Source organism: Uloborus diversus, chromosome 4 (assembly GCF_026930045.1).
Source record: "Uloborus diversus isolate 005 chromosome 4, Udiv.v.3.1, whole genome shotgun sequence".
NCBI lineage: Eukaryota > Metazoa > Arthropoda > Arachnida > Araneae > Uloboridae > Uloborus > Uloborus diversus.
In genome coordinates, this window is record NC_072734.1 from 157415917 (window position 1) to 157442054 (window position 26138).

The window sequence follows — 26138 nt, forward strand, 5'->3', positions numbered from 1 at the left end:
TAAAATAAGCATTTGTGGTCAATTAATGAATATCGAACTGTTATTAAGTATAAGGTCACCTACCGAGTTTCAAGCTAATTCGAGAACAGAAAGTGAGTAAAATATTGATTTCTAAACTTGTAGCAAACTTAACAATAACACACAAAGTGGTTTATGTTGGCGTGGTGTAAAAAGAAATTAGAACACAATCGCAGTTTCGGTTTTATTAAGGGTTTTAATGCAACTAGAAGTTTCTAGTTATTGGCACTAAACAGATGTAAAACAGCCATGACAATTGATAAGTGATTTTAGGACTAGAGCTATAAATACTGTTCGTAATTCTATCAGTTTTGTATGGGGCACTCAAGAAAATATTATCATTCCTTCTTCATTTCTTTTTTTCTTTGAAATTCCATGTAGTTAGTCTAGCACTGGTACAGTTTCCTGATCCTGTCAGCATCGGACTGTGACATGGCTTTCTTGTCGTAAACCTCTTGCAAAACCCTTCCGTCTTTACCCACCATGCTGTACTTCCCCCATTGCTTGGCGAAGGAATTGCTGCCGTAGAGCATGATGGAACTGAAGTCGAACCCGGTGAGAAGTCTGTTTTCATTGGGTGCAAGTTTCCTGAACGCGTAGAACCATTCTGAAAGGAAAAAGTACTTATCACACACAAAAAAGATATTTTATATAATAGGCAGTGAGATGCAAAGGGATGTTAGTAAAAAAATTAACAGTTTGGAGACAATTAGTACGAATACTTAAAATACACCACCAGCTCAGTTATTCCATCCGAGGACTGTAGTTTCGTGCTTTTTAGCACTCATCAGCCCGGAATAGGAATCACATGACCTGGAGGCGTAAAACCTCTTAAGGGAGTCAAGAGAGCCAAACAAACTGGTAGCAAATGCAGAATTAGCAAACCAGATGAGCGACCGCAGCAATGGTGCGGTTCAACTCAAAGATTGATGGCAAAGCATGGTACTTTGTAGTAAGACTACAAAATACCATGCTTTGCCATCAAAATGCTTACTACAAAATTAGTACGAATGTTAGGAGAAACTGTCATCTGTTGGGCGGGGGAGGGAGATAACAACAGTAGCCACCCTGGAAGATGCTGCTTCCAAACTTCTCAATGAAAGCCTACCGAGATTTATTTTATCTTGATATTTTTATTTATACGTAGTGGAGACTTTCATGTGACATGTTTTATATACAGTAAAACCCCTCCTAACGGACAACCCTCAAGTGTGGATACCCCTCTTATACGGACATTTTTTAATTCCCCGATTCCAATGCATTTAACATTATTAAACCCCTGTCCTGCAGACACCCCTCAATTGTGGACGAAAAAATTTGTCCCTTTAGTGTCCGCATTAGAAGGATTTTACTGCACATATACGATGGTGGATTTAAAAAAAGGATTTAAAAAGTTTGAAAGCTTAAAATAAAATAATAGACAGATCTGTCTCTGATAAGATAACTTCTGATGGGTAATGGATTAAACGATTCCATGTGATAAAATGGGGATGAGTAAAACCGGTTTGCTTTGCCAATAACGGTTATTAGCATTGTGGCAATATAAAAATATATCCTATTTCAACCCAAAAATTAAGTAGCTACTCCAAGATCAAGCGTCTTGTTATCAAATCTATACTTAATGCAGCTCGGTGAGTGTGTATGTGTGTATGCGTGTGAATTACAAAAACGAAGTCTATTAGAAAAATAAGTATCCGTCCTTCGGCAGAGGTCGAACAAAACCGACTTTCGCATTTGCCATTGAAACTAATCCATACAAACTTTATCCGACCTTCGGCCAAAGAGAGGAAAACTAGTAAATATGGAGCGTTGGAAACCTAATGCCTTCAAAGTAATACAGTTGGGCCTCCCCACATTTCTCCTAATGGTGTCTGCTGGCTGTTTTTTTTTTTTTTTTTTGGAAGCATTTCAAGAAGGCCTGTTTTATAAAGAAATATTCTCATAGCTAGTGAAATTTGCTACTGGCAAAAACAGACTCAAGAGGGAAATTCAAAATTCTTTTAAAAGCCTTTCCTTTATACTTAAGTGAATTGCAAGTATTTTTCTTGTGAACAAATAGAAACTGGAAACGTATAAAAATTTTAAATCATTGAGTGTTCTTTCCTTGTCGGCCAACAATGACATCGTTTCCAATCGCGTGAATATAAGCTTAGGTTGTGTTTAAGATCTGCTAACAAAGGTTGGAACCCGATTTCTATACAACTTGAAAGATCCAAATAAATTTCATCAGAAGCAGAATATTTCCATTGGTACTACTGTTTTGAATATGCAAGCAAGCTTCACTTCAAAAATTTCAGAAATAGCAACGTTCCAACATTTTTAATTGATATCTTTGGTAATTAAAATCATTCAAATACAAGGCGTAGGTAGCTATAAGAACACTTTCGATCAAGTTTCGAACAAAAAAAAAAAAAAACTGTCAAAATAGATTCATCCATTGAGAAGCTATGGTGTCACATATAGAACACATGTACACAGACATTTCAAACTCATAACCCCTTGTTATATCGGGGGTGAAAAATACGAACAGGCAATAATTTTTTTGCTTGGACATAAAAACTGACAGACACGGAAAATTACTTACTCTCTTCTATGTTCTGCCAGTTTACGGTGAGGTAATCATCTCGATCAGATCTGTTGTGCTCATGTTCAAAGCCAATGGCGTGGAGAAGCTCGTGCACAATGGTGCCAAATGGCTCACAACCGCCAGCTAGAGACAGAAGTTGTTCGCCGCCAATGCGACCCCAATGAGAGTAGCACCTAAAAGGGGTAGAAGAGATAAAAGTAACTTCAAATCTGCTATGAGTTATATTTTTTGAAATCAAGAGAAGTTTTTTGTTTCTACCCTCCTAATACTCAAAAATGCTCGGTTTCCTTTTCAGACAAAAATTTTAGACATCTATTGAAATGGGCGATACTTTCAAAGATCGGAGAAATCTATAGCGCACTTTGGTCAAAATCGAGCGAAAAGAAAGATTCGGTTTGGTCAAACTCGAACTTTCCTCTCCATCATAAGTCTAAAAATGCGCATAAAAACTGAAAAATAAAATATTTTCAGAATTTTTTCATCTTTGTCCTGTTAATAATAGATCAAGAGACAGTGAGCACCAGATCTACCTCATAGTATAAAGGCCGAAAATTTTTCTGCGTAAGCAAACTACAGCAGGTAAGAAAGGTTCACTATTATTTAAGCTGAGTCGCGCAAGCTTTGGCAGGAAATAGGTAGCAAAGGTGCGTCAAAAACTAAACATTATTGAGTCATTTCATGTCAAGTGACCTCGTGGTTTCCACCCGACCATCTCCGATTTGAACGAAATTTTATGGAGGTGCAGCATGCCTTACAAATCTAACCCATACAAACTTTCTGCTTCCAAGATCCAAATTCTAAGGATCTAAAATCAATAAAAAAAAGGGCTCCATATAATGGCGGATCAGCTTTGTGAAACGAACCACCGTATTTGGGCTAATCCCCCATTGGAGGCCATTTGGAGCCTATTGTTTTTCTTTTGAGGCATTATAGATTCTTATAATTTGTGTCTTGGAAGCTGAAAATGTGCGTAGCGTAGTTTCAAAGCCATGTCTGTGCACCCCTCTAAAACGTCCTCCAAACCGGAGATGGTTGGATGGGGACCACCAGTCACGTGACATGAAATGAATCAGTGATGTTTAGTTTTTGCAGCAACTTTATGCACCTTTGCTACCTATTTCCTGCCACATCCTGCTCGACTCAGCTTAAATAATAGCGAACCTTTCTTACCTGCTGTAGTTTGCCTGCGCAGAAAAAATTTGGGCTTTTATACTATGACCAGGGCCGACGCCAAGGGGGGGTGTGGGGGGGTGCTACACCCTCCCAGTTTTTATGAAGTGGGGCCGCCAATTTCATTTTAGCGATGCGAAAAACAAAGAAAAGGGGAAACTCTTCGTTGTTTAAAAAAATATAATAATAATTATAACTGAACAATTAAAATAATAGTGACAAAAAGCATTTTTCTGAAAATTTGAATAGAAAATGTAATCCTAAAATACAATTTAGGAACATCCATGAAACTCTTTTATTAAGATTATCTAAGTAAGGGCCGCGGAAATGTACGCTTCGAACATATTTTACCACAAAAAAAAGTATCAGTGCACTATTCACTAGACCGCGGCCGCAGAGTGGGTATGTCTGGCTAGTCGGAAACTATGGACCCGACTCAAATTAAAGTATAGTGCATAGAGTAAAATTAGCATGATGAGAGGGAGAACCGGCGACAAAACTAACGTGGTTCACGCTTTGTCTCTCGGCGGCCCTGGTTATACAAACCAAAGGTTTTCAATTTTCATTGAAAAAAGATAAATAAATAGGATAGCTTGATTGGGGCCGCCGAAACATTCCCATATGTATTTTTTTTTTTTTTTTTTTTTTTTGATGAAAAATATGTCCTGCATATCATTGTTAAGTGAAGAAAAATGCATGGGTCGCCGAAATATATTTCAAATAGAAAAAAAAAAAACAGTTAATGCAGAGAGAGATTAAAAGTATTGCAAAGAATACTCACATTAGAAGTTCTAAATGGTTGAATGTAAAAATCGTAAGCAAATCAAAGATTGGTCAAGAGATGCAGAAGGCATATTTAAAATAAAATGAAGTGGAATCAAGACCTAAGGTATCGCAGAAAATTACCTCATTCGTTCAAAATGTTAAAAGTTCTTTTTCTGGGGCCGCAGACTCATGTTTCAAGGAAACAAAAATATTAGGCTGGAAGTTGAAAATTTTACTATGGAAAATTCAAGCAAAAAATCGTTTTCGGCAAAGGAAAATTGAAAGAAAGTCTTGATACAATATTTTTATCATTAATTAAAATTTAGAATGAAGATAGGGATATAGCCAAACTTAGGGAAGAGCGGGGAACTCCAAACCGTTCTTTTTACGTCCCCAAAGCCAAAAAAAGCCTCAAAGCCCAAAGGATGTGAGTTTTTAAAACTTAGCTTTTTAAAAACCAACCCGGCCTAACGTCATTAAAGATGGCCTACTACACATGAGTATTTAGGACTGCAATATCGAAAAACATTGAAAGTGCTCCCAACGTAACCTCCGATAAAAGCTCCTCTCAATTACTCATTCATCATTATTCAAGGAATAAATGTCGTCTTTTGGACTTAATTTAAAAAAACTTCCTGAGGTCTCTCGAACCTATCCTTCTCCTAATGTAACCGAAGTTCTTCAAAAATTTCATTGTTAAGGCTTTAATTTAAATTTATCTAATAATTAATCTAATTAAATTTTTCGGGGGAGATCTTTTAAACTCCCTACTCCTCTAACAGTATTGAAAATTGCCCACTATTGCGTTAACTGAATTTCAATTTTGAAAATTTGCCAGTGGAGGACTCCGAATCTCTCCACCCATTAACATTACCAAAAATCTTCTAAAACTGCGTTTTCTACAGAATGCTCCTTTTTCTCTCTCTCTTTCTCTCGCCAACACCATCGATAAACGTCTTAAATCCCGCTTTTAGTGCTTCAATTACAAAACATTTCTGTGCGCGAGCCCCTTCAAAATTCCCTCCCCCCCCCTCCCTTTCAACGAAGGTTGGTTTAAATTACGTTTTCGGAGCTTTAATTTCAAGAAACTGACGGTGCACATTTCAACATAAAAAAAGCCTACAACCGCGTTTTTATGGCTTCAATTTCAAAAAATTTCGGGGGGGGGGGATGGTCCCCGCATCTCTCTTTCCCTTAATATCACCATAATTCGTTTAAAACTGCATTTTTCGAACTATAATTTTCAAACTTTTCCCGAGGGAGAGCCCCCGGACCCCCCTTTACTTGTCACAGTCAGAAGTCATTCACAGTTGCATGCTTTCAGTTTGAAATTTTGGGAAAATATCGGGGGATATCCCCGAGTCTCTTCCTCCCTTAACATCACCATAGATCGTCTAAAACTGCGTTTTTCAAATAACAATCTTGAAAAATTCTCGGGGGGAGAACCCCCGGACCCCCTCTCTCTCCTGAACATAATCAATCATTACGTACAGTTCCGTTTTGGGAACTTAAATTTGGAAAAATTATCGGGAGAGGGTTTCCTGGACCCAGGGCCGCGCCAAGCCTGATCGGCGCCGTCGTGCAAATGTCCTTTGAGCGCCTTTATGCTCTAGCGTTCGAGGAAAATATAGTTAATGCCTGGAGGAAGATTTTGTAGACAAATAAAAAAAAAAAAAGTTTGGCTTTCAATTTATACAAAAAATAATAATAATAATAATAATAATGTGTGAATATTTAATTTCGCAATATGGTGTACGTTTTTACTTCATATCTCGAAGTTATTCCGAGTTCAGCAGCTCCTCTGATATGCTAATAATGCGTTTTGGAAGAAGAAATTATTTTAATATCTAAGTTATATAAAGCCGCTTTAAATATCTATCTAATCTCTAAGTGATGAACAGTTAATAAAACTTTTATGAATGTCAAAACATGACGACAGGAGCAGTAGCGAAATTAAAAAAAATCTCTTTTAATAAGAGGGGTTCGGGGGTTCTCCCCGTAAAATATTTGAAACTTTTAGTTCGAAAAACGCAATTTTAGACGGTCTTTGATGGTGTTATTGGAAAAAATGGTACAAGGGGCTCGGCAGGAACTTATAGAAGTTGAAGCCTTAAAATGTGATTATAGGCCATATTTATTGACGTTAGAATGAGGGATGGAACTCGGGGATTCTACTCGATTTTTTTTTTCTTTTTTTTGAAAAATAAATAGAAATCAATTCCCCTTTTCGCCTCTTCAATTTTTCGAAATTGAACTTCCATAAACGCAATTGTAGACGACTTTAAAGATTTTTTCAAGAAGGAAATTCTGGAGCTCTCCCCTGGAAAATTTTTCAAAATTGAAGTCCTAAAAACCTAGGCAGTATTCCAGGATATTAGGAGAAGTGGTTCAGAGGCTATTCTAACTTATTTTTTTCAAACTAGAAAAAATGAAAACAATAATGAAAAAGAAAAGAAATAGGACGGAGGGGGAGTAGCTGACCAATTAGCTGAAAAGAAATTAAAGTTTTGCCGCAACATCATTATTTTGTCCTTATTAAAATCACTTTGTTTTCCAAAGACGCGTCCCCCCCCCCTTTCAATAGTAAATATTTTTAATTCATCTTAGTTGAAAAACATTCAACTAAGCCTAGGGTTGGGAGGCCATGGGGCGGTGCAACCAGAGGGGTGCCCTGTGGACCCCTACCCCCCTCTGGTTGAGCAACGGAACAGGAGGGCATTGATTATGTTTATAAATTGAAGGATAATATTGTAGAGAATATTCCACCTTAAAATCTGAAACTGAAACTTGCGGGTAGAACGAATAATTCTAAAATACGAAATCGTTAAAAAGGCATTGAATTTAATATCTAAAACAAACACATTGTCCAAAGCTATTTATTCAATTTAAACTGGATGTCTGGATCTCTCTCTGTCAGGATCTCTGTGAGGCGCATAGCGGTCGATTTTAATGAAATTTAGTACAAAAATAGTTTGTAACATGAGGGTGCACACATCGGAGTGATTTTTTGAAAATTGGACTTTGTTCTTTTTTTCTTCCAATTTTAAGAACATTTTACCGAGAAAATTGTCACAACGTGGACGAATAAATTACGAAATTATCATAACATGAAACCGTAACAGGGGCAAGCAAATGAATATAGCTAATAGGCGAGAAATTCGTCATCCATTATTTGCAAATATACAGGCGAACCAAATGACCTTTTAATTTTCTACTACGGGCAAAGCCGTGCGGGTACCACTAGTACACAAATAGCTGAAGAAAAAGGGGGTGGAGGAATTGAGTAATTAATGTCAAGTCGTTAGTTTTCGGAAATAAAAATTTAATCTAAATTATTGTCTAAAATATATGCATATTACGCACAAGTAAATAATATGTAAATGTGCTTACCGTAGTTTTTAATGTATGATAACATGCTGCAGTGATATTACCACGAACAATAGTTAAAAATCACAAAAAGACATATTCCACGAATTATAATCTAGCATATTCATCGCAAGAACCAAAATAGGGAATAGCAAATTTCTTGCGCTGCTTCGTATGTTCAACCTTGTGTGAAATTATAGAAATACCGAAATAGCATTCATGGCTCCACATATGCAGAAAATGCTAATGTATGGATTAATTAGAATCATGTGTTTTAAGTGTAAAACATTACGCTTTTGAATAGCATATTTAGACGGAAAAAAACAATAATTTTTCCTTATAGATAGGCAGCAAGGAGGATTGCTTGTTTTAATGAGCATTATAATTTCATCGCTACTTTTATAGATATAATGAAAAGTTCAATTTTATTTATTTATTTATTTTTTGTTTTGGAAACGTTTTCCTCCCATTCGGAACATTTTTCATTCGTAGAGCTTGGCTCCTTTTTGACTCTGGCGCCATCGTGCGCCGCACGACCTTGCACATAGGGACTTTGCGGCCCTGCCTGGACCTACTCTCTCCTTCCTCCCCAACTTAAAATAGTCTAAAACTGCGTTTTTATATCTTCAATTTTGAAAAAATTCCTGGAGGTAGCCCTCCGACACCCACTATTTCTGATTCAATATTATTCTTTAATATGACTATCCCTGATAAACCAGAAGCGGAATCTTCTCTCTCTCTCTCTCTCTCTCTCTCTCTGCATATTGGAACATGCGTTTGAAACAATTAAGAGGCCGCCAAATGCGTACACCCCCCTCAGATTTTTAACCTAGCGACGGCCCTGACTATGACGTAGGTCTGGCACTCATGGGCTCTTGGACTAAAAGGGATTTTTTTTAAAAAAACTACGTTTTCATGAACGTAACTGTGCAGTAATTGCATTAACTATTATTTTGCATCCTTCACGTATGAAATTGTCCAACAACCACTTGCCGTTTGTTTAAACTTTCTAGTTTTTAATTATTTTTGAAAAATTGAAAAAAAAATGTTCTCTCTTATTTATCCCCGGAGGCAAAATGTACGTATATCTTTTACTACACGGATTCTTGTAGACAGACGATAACATATTCGATAAAAGTTTTCGAAGACAAGAAATTAGATGAGCGGCAGTCTTATCGCTTTTGCTGTGATAGTCAGTCTGGTAGTCTGTTAGACGCTAACTATTTCAAATTCTAACCACATACGAAGATAATGTATCAGTCCCTGAACATAATGTAACAGAACCAGGAAACCTTACGATGGAGAAATAATCGAATAAATAATATTTTATGCGTCTTTGGGCGCAAAAATTTTGTGCCCTTGTCCCTATTTTCGAGATATGAGAAAAGTTGCAAACTTTAGCGAGTTTTTGGTGCGAAATGAAAGATATCTTTCCCACGGTTTGCATATGGATGTCCTGCTACATGCAAACAGTGAAGTCGGGTGGTAACTTCTATTCCTCGCCAAATCTTTAAATTTGGCGACTTTTATTACACTTTTGGCAGACTTTAAGACCTTATATCTCGATAACTGAAAGCCAAAGTTCAAAATTCTGGAAATAAAGTGCAAATTTTTGCCGGAAAATATCATACCCGTGCAAATAAATTGAGCAAAAGCGCAACTGCATTTTGTAGCAAATTAATGTGAAGTCTAGACTTTTTTCGGTTTTTGTAAGGATTTTTACTTTTGCATAACGTCATGATAAATGGATAACTATTACGTATAGCAGAAGCGTTATGGGGAAAAAAGATTTGTAGACTGCTTAGTGTGTCTTTAAAACAAGTAATATAAAAAACAAATAAGTCAATTCCTACTTAGGTCAACAAAGAAAAAAGTTATTTTAGTTACTTTTTCTTGAATAATTACAATTAATATAAATATGTATATACGTATGACAGAATCAAAATATTTTGTGGCAAAATAGAAAGCGAATTTCGTTGTAGTTTTCCATTTTCCTTTAATTAATAAATTAATATTTGAAAAAAACTATTAGCATCAAATCTTATCCATTACAAGTTTTAAAAAATGCACTTGAACTTAAAGTCGATGAATAAGAAGTTTTTTTTTATTAACGATTGAACATTTGAACAGGATATATAAATACATATAGGGGAGTGTAGACTAATAGTAGGAAATTGGAAAAGTAATTAAATAACGACTAAAAACTAAAAGTAACCGAGCTAGCTAAATATACGATAATTTAAAACTGCACAAAATCTAAAAATTAAAGCAAAATATCTCTTGGAAGAAATTCTAAAATTGGTGCAAAATTAATCTTTATTTTTGTGCTACTGAGCAATGCTAAAACATAGTTTTCTTATAGAAAATAAAATTAGATTTCTTTAAACAAAAATAATTACCCAGTGTGAGAAAAGATTTTTATGTAATCTTGCTGGTTTGATCTTTGAACGAAACGTACACATGAATTTTGTTCGATATGTCGCATGGCCGATTGAATGGAAGTTCTCAAATGTTCTGAAAACAAACAAGTAAATATTAGCAGGGGAAAATATTTTAAAAATTTTATCGTAGATACAAAAATGTATATAATTCAGAGAAATGCTAGTATTAAAAAACATCGATTACACTGATGAACAAAAAATTTGGGGAGGGGGGTATTTTTATCAAATTGTAGCTCTACTTATAGGAATTAAGAAAAAAAAACTCATAAAAAAAGTGAACTTGGCTCTAATTTCAAAAATATCATCACTTACATTTTTTTTAAAAAGCTCTTTTTTGGGGGAGGGGGGGGGGGTGTCTTTTAAAGTGGTTTGTTTTTGCAGAAAAATGATCATGCCCATCTAAAATACAATAGAGTTGTTTCCTTCAGTCAAAAGTACTACTTTTAGTTACTGAAATTGATAGAATAAGCAAAAAAGAATAATAAAAATAATAATAATAATAATAACATGGAGCAAGAAATAACTTTCATTTTCCCAACGTTTAATTTATATTATTTTATTTATTTATTTTTTTTTTCAAAATGTCTGTCTTTTGAAAAGAAGGCGTGGTTTTTATGACGTCACAAATGATATACTTTGCCGCATCTATCCACCACCTCCTACATATAGTTATATAGAAGGTGATGATCTATCTACCGCTTTTCCACGTTATAATAATCAAGAAGCGAATTAAATATTGCGCTCTACGCTTGCTATCAACCATATCTTTGCCAGTACACGTGAGTAAAGATACGAATTAAATATTTCGCTCTGCTAATGGCAACAGTGAATGACAGTTAATCATTTGTGATGTCATAGGCAGAAGCGTAAACAATGAAAGTGCACCGATTAATGTAATTTTTTAAAAACACTAAACTTCGGTCAAATTATTTAAAAAATGGTTAAATCCTGTGTTTTAAAGCATGCCCTTATAGAAAAAAAATACTTTTAAAATTTTGGAAACGACCCCATTATAATGATGATAGTTGCCTCTTGGATAGGTTACATCTCACATTATGTCGCAAAGTGAATTTTATCGTGGGTTCGAAAGAAATAAGATTTTCGTAGCATTTCATCACCGGAAGAAAAGATCCCTTTTAAAATTTATGTTTGAAACGAATTCGTGGGTACTCAGAGAAGAAATATGAAGTTTTTTATTAAAATTATCCTTAAAAGTAAGTTTAGATACTAAGTTGGTGAGCAGACGCCCTCAAAGTGCTGTAGGGGGAGATGGGGCACGTTGGTACGATTTTTTACTTTTAATTTTTTATCTCATAAAAAAGTTAGTGAGCTGTTACATTTTTTACAATAAATTTCACTAAACATTCCTCATCATCTCTGATTTTTTGAAAACGTCGTATTGATTAACTGTTTAACTTTTTTTTACATATAGCTTTTGTCTCCTTGGTATATATATATATATATATATATATATATATATATATATATATATATGTATTGTTTACAGAAAAGTTGAATTAATAACCATAAAATTTTATCCTGAAAATTTTGGAACACTCACCGACATCTGACATAATAACGTAAGGAACAACTCCCCCAGGCCATCGTTGGTTATCATTAGGAATAGCATTTCTGTCCTTAAAAATGAAGAAATATATAGTACATCTACATAAAAAAAATAACTAAACAAAACATTGTATTTAATGTGAATGCTAAAAGAGATTCTGCAGTGTTACATGTAAACCAAATCGAATATTAATTTTTCTGCTGAAAAAAGTAGTTCGTGTATTTGCAATCATAATGTCTGTTAAAAATGACAATATTTGACATGTATGGCTCTTGAACCGATTTATTACAAGGGTCTGACCAATCCTGGGCCCCAGGTCGCCCGGGACTATAAAACATACCATGGGGACTAGTGTTTTTAGAACAAAAATCTCTTTCCGACGCCATTTTACACTGAATTTTCCTGGGAAATAGTTTATCTGGCACATAAAACGTTTCTCTGGACACCTAAAACTTTATGATTTTTGTCGATCTCAGTTTATTATCATGAAGTAGCATATAAATTAAGATATATTGATCACAATATTACTTACAGTTTTTCAGAAAAGCAGTTTTCTGAAAAACCTTTTAGGAAAAGTGCATTTATTAGTGTGATGATGAGACACAGGCAGTGTGAATCACGTGTGATAATGCATTAATCAATGTTACCTGTGAAAATTACATCATCAAAACTAGATACTGTTTAAAGAACTACTATTACATGTGTTACTGTCTATTGTCTTATCTACTTTAATTTCTGACTTAAACAGAGTGATAAGACAAAGTGATCAAAGACCTTTTTTGAAGTGACTGGTACTTAGCTTCATGAGAAATAAACAGATGTGTGCGGCAGGAAAAGATCATGTTTTTTTTTTTTTTTTTTAATGTAGAAATGGAATTGTGGTCAATAGAGCACTGGGTTTCTACCTAAAAATGTTTCAGGATTAATAAGGAGTCGAGCTAAGACCCTTAAAAGCCCATTTTTCTCTTAGATCATTTAGTCAAAGATTTTTCTAGGGGGCAGAGCCAGATTAAGGCATGGGCACATGGGGCACGGCCCAGGGCACAAACATTTCGGGGGCCCCAAATGTGTAGCTAAAGTTTTAAAAAAATGAAGCAAAACCATATTGCACCTTAGCAAAAGCAAATATTAAGTCTAGGAAAAAAATTCTATTTAAATTATAACCTCTTTCCCAAGTCTAAAAATCACTGCAAGACTTACATTTTATTACATTTTATTTATTATATAAGAGATATTTTTGATATTTATGTTCTATTGCTACCATAAAGTTCGGAAACATCTTATATTATAATACTTTTTCAATTTATAATGGAATATAATAAAACATTACCATATTTACCATATTATCCCCCATTTCCCTACCATAGTAGGGGAATGGGGGAGATTGGGGGCACCAAATAATGTTCGTGCCCAGTATCCTCAAAAGTTTTAATTCCCCCAAAGGCCCTGTAGGGGGATCAAAGGGCATATACTCAATGCACATTGTAACGGGGAAAAAAACCACTCCCATACAATACATAGATTTTTCAAAGCCATAGGGGGGAGGGTCAATTGCCCCCTCTTGACCTACGTAAATGACGGTCCTGCTCAAATCCCATTAGTTCAGTTCTTCGAGGCGAATTTCGTAGAACCTCTGCAGAAATACTTGAAAAAAAACGAACACCACCGGACATGTTTATTTCAAAACTGATTGATGAAACTCTAGGACAGCCCCATCAGGCCCGTTATTTCGAATTATTCAGGGCGGGGGAGGCAAAGGGTGCATACACTCAATGCAAATTTCATCGGAAAGTAGCGAAAACAATGCCCATAGCCGACTTATACGTGAAACATTAATTTTTCAATGTGGGGGGGGGGGGGGGGTGGAGGACGGGCCTTAGAAAAGGGAAGAAAGTTAAATACTTCTTTTATTTTCACGGGTGAACAAAAAGGATTTTCAATCTGTTTAATTTATAGTTGTGTCTTACTTATGCATAAAAAATTAGACCTGCCTAATTGCTATTCATTAGACATGTTTATCTAATTAGTGTTCTGTGCCATGAGACCGTTAATAATGGAAAAGTTGTAAAAGAATTTTCTAAACTTTTTTACTGAAAAAAAAATGTAGAAGCTTTTTTATATGACATAGTTATGAATACCCCAGTGGCTCAGTGGTTGCGCTTCGCGTTCCCACGCTGCAGACCCGGGTTCTATTCCCAGGTCGGCCATGATTGCTTCAGCCGTTCATCCATTCAACGGGTCGAAAAAATGAGTACTAAGAGTGCTCGGGAACTAAACCCTTGGAGGTTCTGCGTTCGGCTGACCACCTAACCATGGGCACAGTAGGCCGTGGCCCCCATGGGTTGTCGTGCCACCGGGTTGGGTTAGTTATGAATATTGTAAGTTAATCTCAATTAACACTGAGATATTCAGCCGCTCCAAGAGAAACGGCGCCACCCTCCCTCTACGGAACATCCCCCCCTCCCGTCTCCCCAAGAACGGGACCTCTTGAAAATGAAATCAAAAATCCTCTAAAACCCCTTTCTAAACATTTCAGTGACGTAATACCCCCCACCCCCCTTCGTGAGCAACCCTGGTGGACATGAAATATCAACGCCTAAAATCTCATTGATTTATGCTAACTATCTTCTTATCTGGTGCTGAAACATATTGTGATGTGGGATATTCGTCGAAAGCGTATTATCTGCTATTGACGTTTAGTGGCATAAAGACAAGACCTTAAAAGTTTCTATGTTAAACTTTGGTTAAACAAGTCCTTTTACATGGGAAAATTGAAGGTTAATATATCCCTCAAAGATTTCAAAAAAAAAAAATAATAATAATAATAATAATAACAATAGTAATAACTACTAGGACTCGACCGATGCATCGGCGCCGATGGTTCAACAATTTAGCCATCGGCATCGGCGGCCGATGCTAACTTGGAGGAAACATCGGCCCATCGGCCTTAAAAAACATCGAAAAGTCGATGGAATTGGCCGATGTTTTCGAAAAAAAAAAAAAGAAGGAGCTTTGCTGTTTTTCTTTTTAATACAAAGTAAAGGGAGTAAGTCATATAAAATTTTTTACTTAAATTTCTGTATGAATTTCTATTTTAGTCATCAATGAAAGATTTTTTAATACTGCATTCAGGAACAAACAAGTTAATTATTCCGTTGTTTTTTGCGGCTGGATGTACGTATGTATCTCTCATAAGTCATAATAATGGAAAGCTGTAGAAGGTTAAAATTTCATATGTCGGGCCTGCGCACGTTCTAGTTGTGCACTTCCCTTTTTGTTTTCAATCGGGCGCTCTAAAAGGCCTATTTACTCATTTTTGTGTAGCTATCAATTACTTATTTCAACGTAAAAATTATATAAAGCGTCTGAGACTGACGATCATTTGGTAATATATTGCCGAATTGGAGACTAACTTATGATTATTTTGAACTCTATTTTTTACGACTATTTCTTATTTCCGAGAACACTTGCGTGCCCTCTCCCCCTCCCCCTTTTCCACTAATTCTGAAATTAAACTCTAATTATACTTCTGAGTTGTTTAAAACTAACACCATTCATAAAATTAGATTATTTTTTTTCAAACTTTTTCTATTGTTTAAGAAGAATTTAGGGCATTAATGTAAGGCAATGATTAAAGACGTTTTGGATGGTGACATAGTTCGGAAATCAAAGAGACTTTTGAATTTTTTCTTCGGAAGTGCTGAAGTAGATTGAGAAACTCTTCCGAGGCGTTGGTGGTAGCGGTTCCGTACTGCCGAAGCTTAATGTTGCGAGTTACTTCAAAATCAGAGGGTGACCCCCCTCCCCTTCCCTCGTCGTTTCAAGCATTTCTTAAATATTTAGCGATTATTTATTTTGCTCAAGAAATTTCATTTTGTATTGTATTTCTCATACTTGTTTCACCTATAGTTCGTAATGCGCCATCTTTTTTGCATCATTTATAGCGATCGATTTTTTTCTATTGTAAGTAACTATTTTTATAAAAATACATAAAATCAATGAATGAAATTAATTTTTGTTTTCATCATATTTTTAATAATAGAATATAAAAAAGTTTCAATGATTTTCTGTTATGCAAATTTTCAACTTCAGAAAATTATTGTTAAATTGAAAAAGTTAATTTGAACTTGTTTATAGTGCTTCATAAAAGATTAAACAATCAAATTGATCAATATTATGTGTGCAAACATCAGATCAAGTAGTATATGTATTAAGTTATTATTAACTTGGTAAAAATATCGAATTTGTTTATTGGAGCTGCGTTTTAAGAACCTCGCTCTTTTCATGGCTATTTCTTTTTTCAGCAGAAACGTTATGTCACTGTTATAGCTGTTACGAAAAATGCAAACATTTCTATTCATAAATTTTAAATAGGTATAAAAATATTCCTATTATGATTTAATATTGTAATTTATCTGTCACCCTTTTTGTTTAATTTTATGACTATAAAACATCTATATGCAATCTATCCACTTTCATTGTGCAATTTGTTGACGATTTCATTGTTTTTTTTATTATTAAATTTTTTTTTTGAATGTTTAACCAACATAATTTAATATTTTTAAACTATGCATAGTGTACATAAATCCTTACATTATTACATTATTACTGAAGTTTTAGTTATATGTTCAATTAAAAAAAATAAACCAATTGGATATTAAACAGTGTCTTTGTTTTTCCTCCTTTTTTTTTTTCCCCCCTTTCTTCTTTTTTTTTTTTTTTTTTTTTTTGCTGTTGTTTTTTCTCTTTCACCATACAGCAGTCAAAAAAAGGAGAAGCGTAACTAAACCCTATACAGATTGTACGTAGTACGATCCAAAAGTTCAAGAACAAGTTGTATAAAACCTTACCCAGAATAATTCACATTACATCTACCATCAAAGGGTCACCTTGAGCTACTATGTACTTCTGCCAATGTTCGTATAATTTTTGGAAACTCCTAGAAGCCATTTTTCGCAACTTCCTCTAATGCAGCTTAATCTTCATCTGAAGAAAGAAAGCGGCGACCCTGCAAATGCTTTTTTTGCTAGGAATGGGTAAAAGTCACGCGGAGCTAAGTCCGGCGAAACGTTATATTATTTGTCTGTCATACCAGAGTACTAGCAGTACCCGCACGGCGATGCCCGTGCTAAGAATTTAAAGGAAGTCCGTTGAATCAAAAAAATCCACGCCCCTCCCCCTGATGTGAAATGATCATTTTTCTTGAACTAAAGTTCGTACATACGTTTTCAAAAAAAAAAAAAAAAACTATTAAAGTTTCTTTGGAATTGAAAACTATTCGCCAAAACATTAAATTAGATTTACAGTTGCTTAATAACGCTTTAGCGAGTGAAGCGATTTGTTCTATAATTTAAATTATTCGCCAAATAAGCAAAAAGAACATCAAAGTATCTTTTAAATGTAAAATAAGTCCGCAACTCTATTATTGTTTATCGCCAAACTCGCCCAGCAACCACGCTACCGTAACCTAGTTGTTAGCCTGCGAAACTAACTCCTATTAATTAGTTATCCCATCCGCGAACGAAAAAAAAAAAAAACGTGGAACATTCGAAAATTGTCATCAGGAAAAATTGAAAAAGTCGTATGTTTCATTCTGATAAAAACAAAATAAAAGTTTCTTTGGAATTCAAAACTATTTGCCGAAACATTGAATTACATTTACAGTTGCTTTAAAACAATAATTCTAGACTGGATTTGCTCAGCTCCTAATGCGCCAAGCGACCACGCAACATGACCCGGCCGATTAGCGAGCGAAGCGAACTTCAAGTGCTTCGATAATGTGAACTATTAAGGGTAAGGTTTTATACCTTCGGTAATGTGAACTATTAAGGATAAGGTTTTATACAGCTTGTCCTTGAACTTTTGGATCATACTACGTACGTATGAGTTTTCAACTTAATATTTCGGTGAAGTTTTTGAGTGACGCAAATTTACGTACATGAAGACATCACCAGAGAACTTGCGATAATTAACTGAGGAGATGTTCAAAATGGATATTTCGGTCATCTGTATGTTCTTAGGTACATATGCACGTACAGATGTGCCGAAAATACTTGTGAACTTCAAATTGGGTGATCGTAAAATAGAAATTTAAATTGAAATTTGATTTTTTTTTGTGATTACAATTACCTATTCGTAGAAAGGAAATGAAGTGAAATGAATAAATGATCCTTCAAATCCCTGACAATCTTAGTAATTTATTTCCGGTTCTTTTTTTTTTTTTTTTTGCCATTGGCATTGGCCATCGGCCTTCTTTGAACAATCGGGCAACAATCGGCATCGGCCCATCGGCCAAGAAATGCCATCGGTAGCGCCCTAATAACTACTAAGCAGTAATTTTTTGTCACACGTTTTGGAACAAAATGAAAGTAGTGCATTAAGTAGAAAAAACTCTTATTTATTTCAATTCCCTTTGTTAATTTTGAAACTAACGAAACCACTATTCATTCTTTAAATGCAGAAATCTAATTAGGATATTTACCACTGATTTTAAAATTCCGCCAACTTAATTCAAATTTAGATTTATTCTTATTTTCCGTTATATGTGATGCTCTCATCTTATGCTTAAAACACAATTCTCATGCATACTTACATAAGGATCAACTCCGAGAATATCGCCTTCAAATAGGCCTTCATTGATCATGGGGTCATGGACAGTGGCTATAAGAGCAGAAATATTTTGTTACCATACTTAAATCCTCAATAAAAAAATACATATATATATACACATATGCTATAGTTTTCGTAACAATACACAATGATTATCATTGGGAGCCTTCATTGAAGGGTGCAGTGCGACAACAAGCTCATAAAGTAGAACCTCATTAACCTGGACTATTAGGGGATCCGGGTCGTCCAAATTAATGATAGTAAGGATTAAACGAAATGACCTATGAATTGAGCCAAGGTACATAAACAAACTACTGTTCACAATTAAAATTGTATTTTTAATTCAAGAGAATGCAATGTAGAATAGCATAAGATAAAATTAATTAATAGTAAGTATAATGTGAGTACATTAGAGGACATTCATTAATTATGTAAGGGCCCAGAGGGGGAGGGAGGGTTGGAAAAATCTCTACATACCCTTACTTTGGAGGGGGGAGGTCAAGCCCATTCTTACGTAATATTTTCCAAGTAGATATTTTACATTAGAAATCGCGTGGTCTAGTGGTTTGGCAGGGATCATATTTCATTTGCGTCTGGCAGGTAAAAAAACGTATTATGGTGAGCTATTTTTTGTTTGTTTTACAAAGAATGAAAAGTGTAAAATACAATAAAAGAATCGCACTATGTATGGCATGCTTTAATTTTAATTAGTATCGCCCCATTACAAAAAAATTGTCGAAAAACATTCAGTCTCGATTCCAACTTTTTAGTAAATATTTCTTTGCAAAAAAAGGTTTAATATAATAATAGTGAATTCATTAACGATATTTTGAAAAACAAAATGGAATCTTACGTAAGAATAGAGGGGAGGGGTTTGAAAAATCTTACGTCACCTTACATGAGGGGGGGGGTCAAAAATTTCCTGAATTATCCTTACGTAATTAATGAATGGCCCCTTATTTTACTTACAATAAACATCAGATGAAAAACCACTTTTAACATGATGGTCCAGGATAACCACACTTGACACATTTACTGGTTGGAACGCTACTCTGCAGAAATGAGTTTTTGTTTGAGTATTTGAAGAAACACGTTTTGGATTCCGTACTATCAATAGGGAAATGTTGGAGTTAGACGATTTTTTCGTGCTTTATTTTCAGCGGAAACCAAACAAGCAGGCTTGTGCGATAAAGCTTAAGTATAATAGAGGACAAATTTTCAAAAGAAATGAAAAAGGAAAATGTAAAATTGCTGAGCCTCATCTTCCCACGACAGTACTGGTCTTTTGTTGCCTTACTTTAGTGGTCATTTCTTGAACAATTAATTGAAGGAAATGGGGAGATCTGTCTAAAATGTTCGAAATTGCGCAAATTCGCCTTCTATTTGTACAGTATATCCATCTAAATCGCTGATTAAGCGAAGTCCAGTTTAATAAGTTCCAGATAAGTAAGGGTTTACAATATATGCAAAAGGTTTTGACATTTGGTTTTTGACAGGTTTTGACTACCGCTTGTACAGTACGTAAGACTATGCTTATATTCAGTGCATAAGGATCAACTCCAAGAATATCGCCTTCAAATAGGCTTTCGTTGATCATGAGGTCATGGTAACTTTAGGGATAAGGTGTCTCTCCTCTGATAATTTTTCGACTTTGAAGACTTAATTTTGGCTATCTTTGGTAACAATAACGATAAAGCTTCTTAAATAGACACTGACAAAGCGAGCAAATGCCCTTGAAACCGGCCTGGTTTTTCTTTTTTTTTTTTTTTTTTTTTTTTTTTTTTTGTTCGCTTATTGACGTTGTTCGAATAATTTCATCATATTTAGCTCAAAATATGCAATTATAGCACTTGTTATAGTTATTTCGAAGTAAACGAAACTGAACAGTTTCAACTGCCTCGTACGACCAAAGAACCAAGAAAAATGAATTGTAATAAGTACATCACTATAGTCGTTTGCGAAAAGTGCCTTTGTCATATTTAGTTCAATACATTAAATTTATTAGAATAAATTATTAGTAACGTTGAGGCATTTTTTTCATGCCTTCACATTAGGGAGACTGGAAAGTAATGCTTCTTCAAACCATAATTTTAAAAAGTATTTATTTTCAACCAATGATGTAATTACCCTATTTCACAAGAACCTTTTGTTGCCTAATAAGCAATTTTCTCAGCCCAGATCGATAGCAATCAATTAATTTCGGATAAAAATATCTGTAGATGACATTTTGGACATCAACCAAACTTTCAAGTTTTTTCTCACAAGTGACCGGAACAAAGGGAAATCAGACGGTGCAATGTTGAGCGAGTTTATTCTAGCAATTTAAAAAAATAATTACAACCAAAAGAGGTAGGGGGGAATGGAAGGGTGAGAGTAAAAATTTTCTTTATTAGGAGTCTATAGTCCATTTCGCAAAAAATGATTGCGGAGATTAACAAAGAAACGTCACATTTTGAATCTGGAAAGACTGGAAATGACGCCCATCCCCTCCAAAATTACATTGGGAGGTATAAAACTTCGACTTTTGGGACTTGTGTATTAAATCATGTGAGATGTCAGTGTGTTGATATTTTGAAGAAGTACAAAACTCTCTATCCTACGTTCAAGGAAAAGATAGATGTAAATAAAGAAATGCGCTATTTGGCACCATCAATCACTGGTTGTCGTGGACAATAACAAATCAGGGCCATGCAGACGAAAAATACATAGAGCGCATATTGGTTTACTGTTCTTACTTCCGAAAAAATTTCCAAAATGACAAAACTTCTGCAACCCATTTATTTAGTTTCGGTCAAACTTTTCACTGAACAGAGTATAGTAACTTTTGTTCAATACGAATGGAATCGCCCAATCAGCGAGTGAATGGTAAATGTGTTAAATATTGGACGTAAAACAGCAATTCTTTATTATTACTTTAGCTATATCTTCAAGTGAAACAGAAGGGAAATGCAAAGGCGTTTCATGAACATTAAGAGCAAGTTAAGTTGTGCACCTACAAAAAGTTAAAATGGCGTCTGACTCAAAGACACCTGTCAGCTACGTCGACTTGCTTGATCTTTAACCCAGAAGATATGCCGATAAGCACATGACATAATTCCATTGAACGGATTGCCGATGTAACACATTTGTCTAGTTTTGCATTAAAAAAAAAATTGCCACGTTACCCATTGCAAAAGATGATGCTTAAAAAGCAGAGTTGGACATTTACATTACCTGTGACAGCCACAAGAATGCTAAGAAACACGAACGAAATCATTGTGAGATGGAAACAGACTTCTCTCCCGTTCAAATTAGTATTCATTTTTCTTCATCATTTATAGGAGTTTTTATCTCATTTTTATCATTATCTAACAGGAAGAAAATTGTCTTGGGAAGTTTACAACTGGCCGCTAATCACCATCTACTGATTAATAAAAGTACTGCAATCGGTCCCTTCGATTCAAAAAGTTACGCATAAAAATGCCTTCATTAATACATTAATATGGAAAAATAAATATTAAGCAAGTTTTATCATAAGGTAGAATTTTGACTCTCAAACGAGAATTGTTCAAAACCAAGAAAAAGAAAAGAGAATGAGTATACCTATATCGGCGTCTCGAGCTCAAATTTTTGGGAGAGCAGAAATTCACAAATGGCCGAGTGGAACTCCAAATTTTGCCAAATAATAATCATTTTGCCGAATGAAACTCCAAATTTGGCCGAATGATGATCATTTTGCCGAATGAAACTCCAAATTTTGCCGAATGTTGATCATTTTACCGAATAGAACTCCACATATTGTCTAATGACAATAATTTTGCTGAATCTTCAGATAAAATTTGTCGGATAAGAAAACTTTTGGGAGGTCTCGCTGACCTCCCATCGGGGCGCCTGTGCTAAAAAATGTTTTCATTTTAGAAATCAAATTTTAGTACTGAAGCCATAACAAACATTAAATTTCATGGCAAACGGGGCTTAATTAGCTTGCATGGAGATCAGCTCTTATACTTCTTTTTATTCAGAGAAATTTTAGAAATTAGACGGTGAGAAGCGAAGCTCGACGGAATTTCGCTCTGGAGCCTACATACCAGCATATTAATTCCGTAACTGATAAATCGTGACATTCAATGTAAAAGTGGTTTGTCTCCTTGTAAATTGTTAAACTATGCTTCATAAAATAAAACCTTTGTAAATTTTTTCTTAGGAAAAAAGTACAAGCTACTATTTGTCATTAGATATTTATATTTTGCTATCAACTGTATACTAAACTAGTGGTACCCGCATGGCTTTGCCCGTAGTTGAAAATTAAAAGGTCATTCGGTTCGCCTGTATATTTACAAATAATGGATGACGAATTTCTCGCCAATTGGCTACGTTCATTCGCTCTCGCATTCCACGTCATGATAATTTCGTAATTTACTCGTCCATCTTATGATAATTTTGCTCAGGAAAATGTTATTAAAATTGAAATAGAAAAAGAACAAAATCGAATTTTCGAAAAATCGCTTCGAGGTGCACAACCCCATGCTACAAACTAACTTTGTGCCAAATTTCATGAAAATCGGCCGAACGGTCTAGGCGCTATGCACGTCACACAGATCCAGATATCCCTCAGACAGAGAGACTTTGAGCTTTATTATTAGTAAAGATAAAGATGATATCACTAAATGTAATGCAATTCAGCAAACAAATACGCATTTTAAAAATGTGGAAGTACACCACTTTTGTAATGAACGATATATTTGTTACTTTCTTCCTAAAAGTTACATTTGTGATGCAATTTGTAAAATAACTGAATTTCTTTCTATCACTCAATAGTTTTCTCTTAAACACAACAATGAAGAACGCCGCTATAAAACATAACCATGACAGATATTATTTCTTGTATAGACGCTTTTGCATCTTCCTCGTATTCCAATATTTAAGCATTTCAAACATTCCCATCATTATGTACTCCAAATTTTTCATATTTTTTTGGTCAGTGTTATAATTCTAATTCAAAAATTAAATACAGCGAAAGCAGTAGGAAAACGCCCTTCTAATGCTTGGATGATCCTATATAGTTTTAGCAGTCAAGCAATCAGTTGCATTAGTTTGGAACACGGGGGAAGGGGTGTTGTTCAAAGCGTTTTTTCTTTTGTTTCAATAACCTGGTTACGCGTATTTTCATCAAGTTCTTTATGGCTTCGAGTGGGAGCGAGATTTTAATATCATTCCATTTATGATGTATTTTCTACGGAAGGGGGGGGGGAGATAACTTTGTTTTCATCGCTACGCGTATTTTAATTTGATTCTTCCTATTAGATGATTTAAATCTTTGCGAACCAAATAAGAGTGGGATGGGGATTGGTGAGCGGCAGGGGAGGGGGGGTGTAGTCTCCTAGTTATCTATATTTTTCAACCTTTCAATGGAAATCAGACAATGGAATACAGTACAAGATGAGTGTTTTTACTTCCTTTTATATAGTAAAGGGAGCATTGTATTCGCGAGGAAAAAAAATCACTAAATATATAGCAGCCTAAATTAACATTTTGCTTACCTCGAAGGAATGTTGAATTGTTTTTTCGGCTCGACCGCACGCGCATCTGTACCTAAGAACGTATGGACGTCCAAAATATCAATTTTGACAATCTTCGCGCCGAGTTTATTACCACGAGTTTTCTCGTGAGGTCTGTAATACGTATCTCACATATCTTAAAAATGGTATGCCCAGAAAGTTTAAATTTGGCATGTAGACTCCTTTCCTATTGGGTTCTAGTTGTGCAGGGACGGATCCAGAAATTTTAGTAAGGGGGGTCAGGTTTTAATAGTCAGTGGTACTCCTCCTACTTAAAATGGTATCAGTTAAGCAGGGCTGCCCATCCCTTCCCTCCCCCCCCCAAATGAGATCGAAACCTTGTCAATCCTTTCCCCCCTACATTTTTCAATGCCGCAGCTATGGGCGCCCATATGCAAAATTGTAAGGAGGGGGCTTAAAAATTTTAATAATGGTTTAGCAGGATATTTTTCCCATGGAAACCGATTTCAGGACAGATTAGCATCATTAAAATTTGACATTTTTAATAAATTATTCATTAATGGCTGGAGAAGTTTTTACATTTTTGCAAAGAAAAAAGCACTAAAAGCAAGGAAGGTCTAATTTCTAGGGGGAGGGGGGGGGGGAGACTAGTAGAATATATTCTCTCAAATTTTCATCAAAACTCATATTTCTTTAGGTAGACAGGCTAGTCACGTTACCCTAAGCTTTGAATACATGAGATTACAGCTATTAAATAGTTGAAAAAAGCTCAGACAACGCACATGCGACATGTGGTTTGAGCTGGAAGAGTGCTTTGAAAAAACTTCAAGCTCATTAGAAATGATTATTCTTTTGAAAATTAGCAAAAAATTAAAAATGGCAATGGCCCAGTAAACAAACCCAGTCAATCCTTTGAACTATGACGCGCTGAGAAGAAATACCGAACAGAACCGAGCAAAAAAAGAAGATTCACATTGATTCCAAGTACTATATTTTTCGGATCTAAAAATTTGAAGTTCAATAATAATCATGATATAAATCTTGTCACAGGGGGGTCAGCGGACCCTTAGACCCTCCCCTGAATCCGCCCTTGTTGTGCACCTCCCGTTTTGGTTGCATTCGGATGTTCCAAAAAGGGTCTTAAAAGACCCTTTTTAAGGAAAATCAGTGATAGTTTCAATGCAAATTCAAGTTATGTTATAATTTGGCGATATATCGCCAAATTTTTAATTGCCTCTTTTTTTGCCAACTTGGCGATATATCGCGAAGTTGGTGACAAATTTGAGGGAAAAATTTATTTTTCGAATTTGGTTTCAACTTGGCGATATTTAGAGAGTTATCCATTAAAACACGTTAAAATTGTCGATATTGGGAAACGTAATCTTTGTAAAAAGCTTTTTTGCATTGGTTTGCGACAAACTAGTTAACATTTGAATGTTTTTAGATTCCTTAATGAGGGTTACAAGCTCGAATCAGGTAAGGTTATGAGCCTTTTATTCCCAAACTCTTCCAAAAAATGCCATGAAAGATGACTAAAAATTGCATTTTAGGACTTCAATTTGGAAAAAATTCCCTGTGTAGAGTAGCTTATCCAACCTTTGTCCCTCAACTTACACAAAAGCGGTTTTGGGGCTTTTATTTCCATCGATTTCTGAAAGTGTGCCCCCCCCCCTCCCCCGCATAATATCGTGATAGGTTGAAAATGGGGGTTTTGGAGGGAGAGCTCCATTGATTTCAATAGAGGATATATTCTCACGAATCTTCCATATTTCTCTAACATGTCTAAAGTCCAAAAATAGCTTAAAATTCTGTTTTTAGAGCCTCAATAGCAAAACATTTCTAATAGGAGGAGGTTCCCCTCCTTTTAAAGTCTGAAAATATTCCCTAAAGGTGCATTTTTAGGTTCAGCAGCAGTAGAACTAGAAGAGCACTAAGCCCCTCCCCCTAATTTCTCAACAGTAGAATATTTCAGATTTATAACTTCCTTTTCAAAAAAAAAAAAAAAAAAAATCGTGGTTCAGCACTCGAATCCTGACTCTAACATCATCAAAAATAGCCTAAAATGTGTTTTTAGGACTCCAACTTTGTAACGTTACAAGGAAATTTCAGTACCGTAA

The 26138-nt window shown here is 35.1% G+C and overlaps 2 protein-coding genes across 2 annotated transcripts in view; both read right to left on the reverse strand.

Annotated features, from left to right (window-relative positions):
* The window catches only part of LOC129221224 (astacin-like metalloprotease toxin 5), an 89744-nt gene that overhangs the window by 22708 nt on the left and 40898 nt on the right, over positions 1–26138 (reverse strand). The gene's annotated exons all lie outside the window — the stretch shown is intronic.
* Positions 189–21817, reverse strand: LOC129221225 (astacin-like metalloprotease toxin 5). Its single transcript, XM_054855678.1, has 6 exons — positions 21737–21817; positions 18507–18574; positions 11909–11984; positions 10306–10420; positions 2603–2778; positions 189–625 (listed from the first exon to the last, which is right to left on the reverse strand). The coding sequence occupies exons 1-6, from the start codon at positions 21777–21779 to the stop codon at positions 405–407; spliced, it is 699 nt and encodes a 232-aa protein (XP_054711653.1). The 5' UTR covers positions 21780–21817; the 3' UTR covers positions 189–404.